Consider the following 1,698-nt stretch of genomic DNA (forward strand, 5'->3'; position numbering starts at 1 on the left):
ACTGGGGTCTCTGGGGTTTCCAGGATCAGTTCAGGAGTCTCTGGTTGGTCCTGGGCTCTGTACTGGGGTCTCAGGTCAATTCTGGGGTCTCTGGGGTTTCCAGGATCAGTTCAGGAGTCTCTGGTTGGTCCTGGGCTCTGTACTGGGGTCTCAGGTCAATTCTGGGGTCTCTGGGGTTTCCAGGATCAGTTCAGGGGTCTCTGGTTGGTCCTGGGCTCTGTACTGGGGTCTCAGGTCAATTCTGGGGTCTCTACAGTTGGTACTGGGATACCAGGATCAGGACTGGGAGCTCTGGTCCATCTTAGGGTCTCAGGGTCGATCCTGGGGTCTCTGGGGTCAGTCCCAGGGTCTCAGGTTGGTACGACAGCATTGGGGTCAGTCTTGGGGTCTCAGGTGGATCCCTGGGGATCTCTAGGGTCAGTGCCAGGTCTCAGGGGGGTCCCCGGGGGTCTCTGGGGTTGGTGCCAGGTCCCAGGAGGGTCCCCCTGGGGTCACTTCCCCACTAGGACGTAGAAGGCCATGAGGAGGCAGGACACGGACACGGCCACGTGCAGGCGGGTCCCGATCACGGCAGCTGGGGGGACAGGGGTGGGGTGAGACTCTCTGGATCCTCTGTCCCCATCCCAGACCCCAGTGTTCCCAGTATTCTCAACCCCAGCACCCCCACCCCACACCCCAGTGGTCCCATGACCCCACCCTGTACGCCAGTGTTGGCAGTGCTCCCAGCACTCTCCCCAGTCCCCCCCACCCTTGTGGAAGACCCCCCAGCCCCCCATTGACCCCCACCACCACCAGACGCCCCCTCACCCTTGTGGCAGACCCCTCAGAGCCCCACTGCCCCCCTCACCCTTGTGGCAGACCCCCCAGAGCCCCCTCCTCTCGGACAGCAGCCAGGAGCGCAGCCGGGGCACCTTCCTCAGGTAGGCGCACGTGCAGACCAGGAGCAGCCCGAACACCAGCAGCCCGTCCAGGGAGTACACTGCGGGCACGGGGGGTCAGCGGGGCCCGGGGCACCCCCAGGGCCCCCCGTTACCCCTCCGGACCCCTTAAACCCCCTCTGGACCGCCCCGTTCCCCACCGTTGGTCATAGTGACCCCAGAGCCCGCCCAGACCTTCCACTCCCCTCAAGACCCCCCAGACCCTCCCAAATCCCCTCAAACCCCCCGCTTTCCTCCCTGTTCCCCTCAGGACCCCCCATTCCCCTCACCGTTGGTCATGGCTGCCCCAGGACCCCCTAGATCCCCTCATCCCCCCCAGACCCCTCAACCCCCCCCATCCTCTCATCGTTGGTCACGGCTGCCCCTGTTCTCCCCCAGATCTCCCCCAATCCCCTCAGCGTTGGTCATGGCTGCCCCTGTTCCCCCCCAGGACCCCCCAGCCCCCCCCCAAATGCCCCCCATCCCCTCACCGTTGGTCATGGCAGCCCCAGGATCACTCCAGAGCCCCCATTCCTCCCATCCCCTCACCGTCGGTCATGGTGGCCCCAGGACCCCCCAGGCCCCCCCATTCCCCCTCAAACTACCCCCATCCCCTCACCGTTGGTCATGGCAGCCCCAGGATCACTCCAGAGCCCCCATTCCTCCCATCCCCTCACCGTCGGTCATGGTGGCCCCAGGACCCCCCAGGCCCCCCCATTCCCCCTCAAACTACCCCCATCCCCTCACCGTTGGTCATGGCAGCCCCAGGATCACTCCAGAG

At 65.5% G+C, this 1,698-nt stretch overlaps 1 protein-coding gene across 1 annotated transcript; it reads right to left on the reverse strand.

The window, feature by feature from the left end:
- Positions 1-6: 6 nt before the first annotated feature.
- On the reverse strand, positions 7-1,088 carry TMEM167B (transmembrane protein 167B). Its single transcript, XM_017835511.1, has 3 exons — positions 1,079-1,088; positions 848-979; positions 7-574 (listed from the first exon to the last, which is right to left on the reverse strand). The coding sequence occupies exons 1-3, from the start codon at positions 1,086-1,088 to the stop codon at positions 492-494; spliced, it is 225 nt and encodes a 74-aa protein (XP_017691000.1). The 3' UTR covers positions 7-491.
- Between the last annotated feature and the right edge of the window lie 610 nt (positions 1,089-1,698).

This window comes from Lepidothrix coronata, unplaced genomic scaffold (genome assembly GCF_001604755.1).
Source record: "Lepidothrix coronata isolate B3197 unplaced genomic scaffold, Lepidothrix_coronata-1.0 Scaffold259, whole genome shotgun sequence".
Classification (NCBI taxonomy): Eukaryota; Metazoa; Chordata; class Aves; order Passeriformes; family Pipridae; genus Lepidothrix; species Lepidothrix coronata.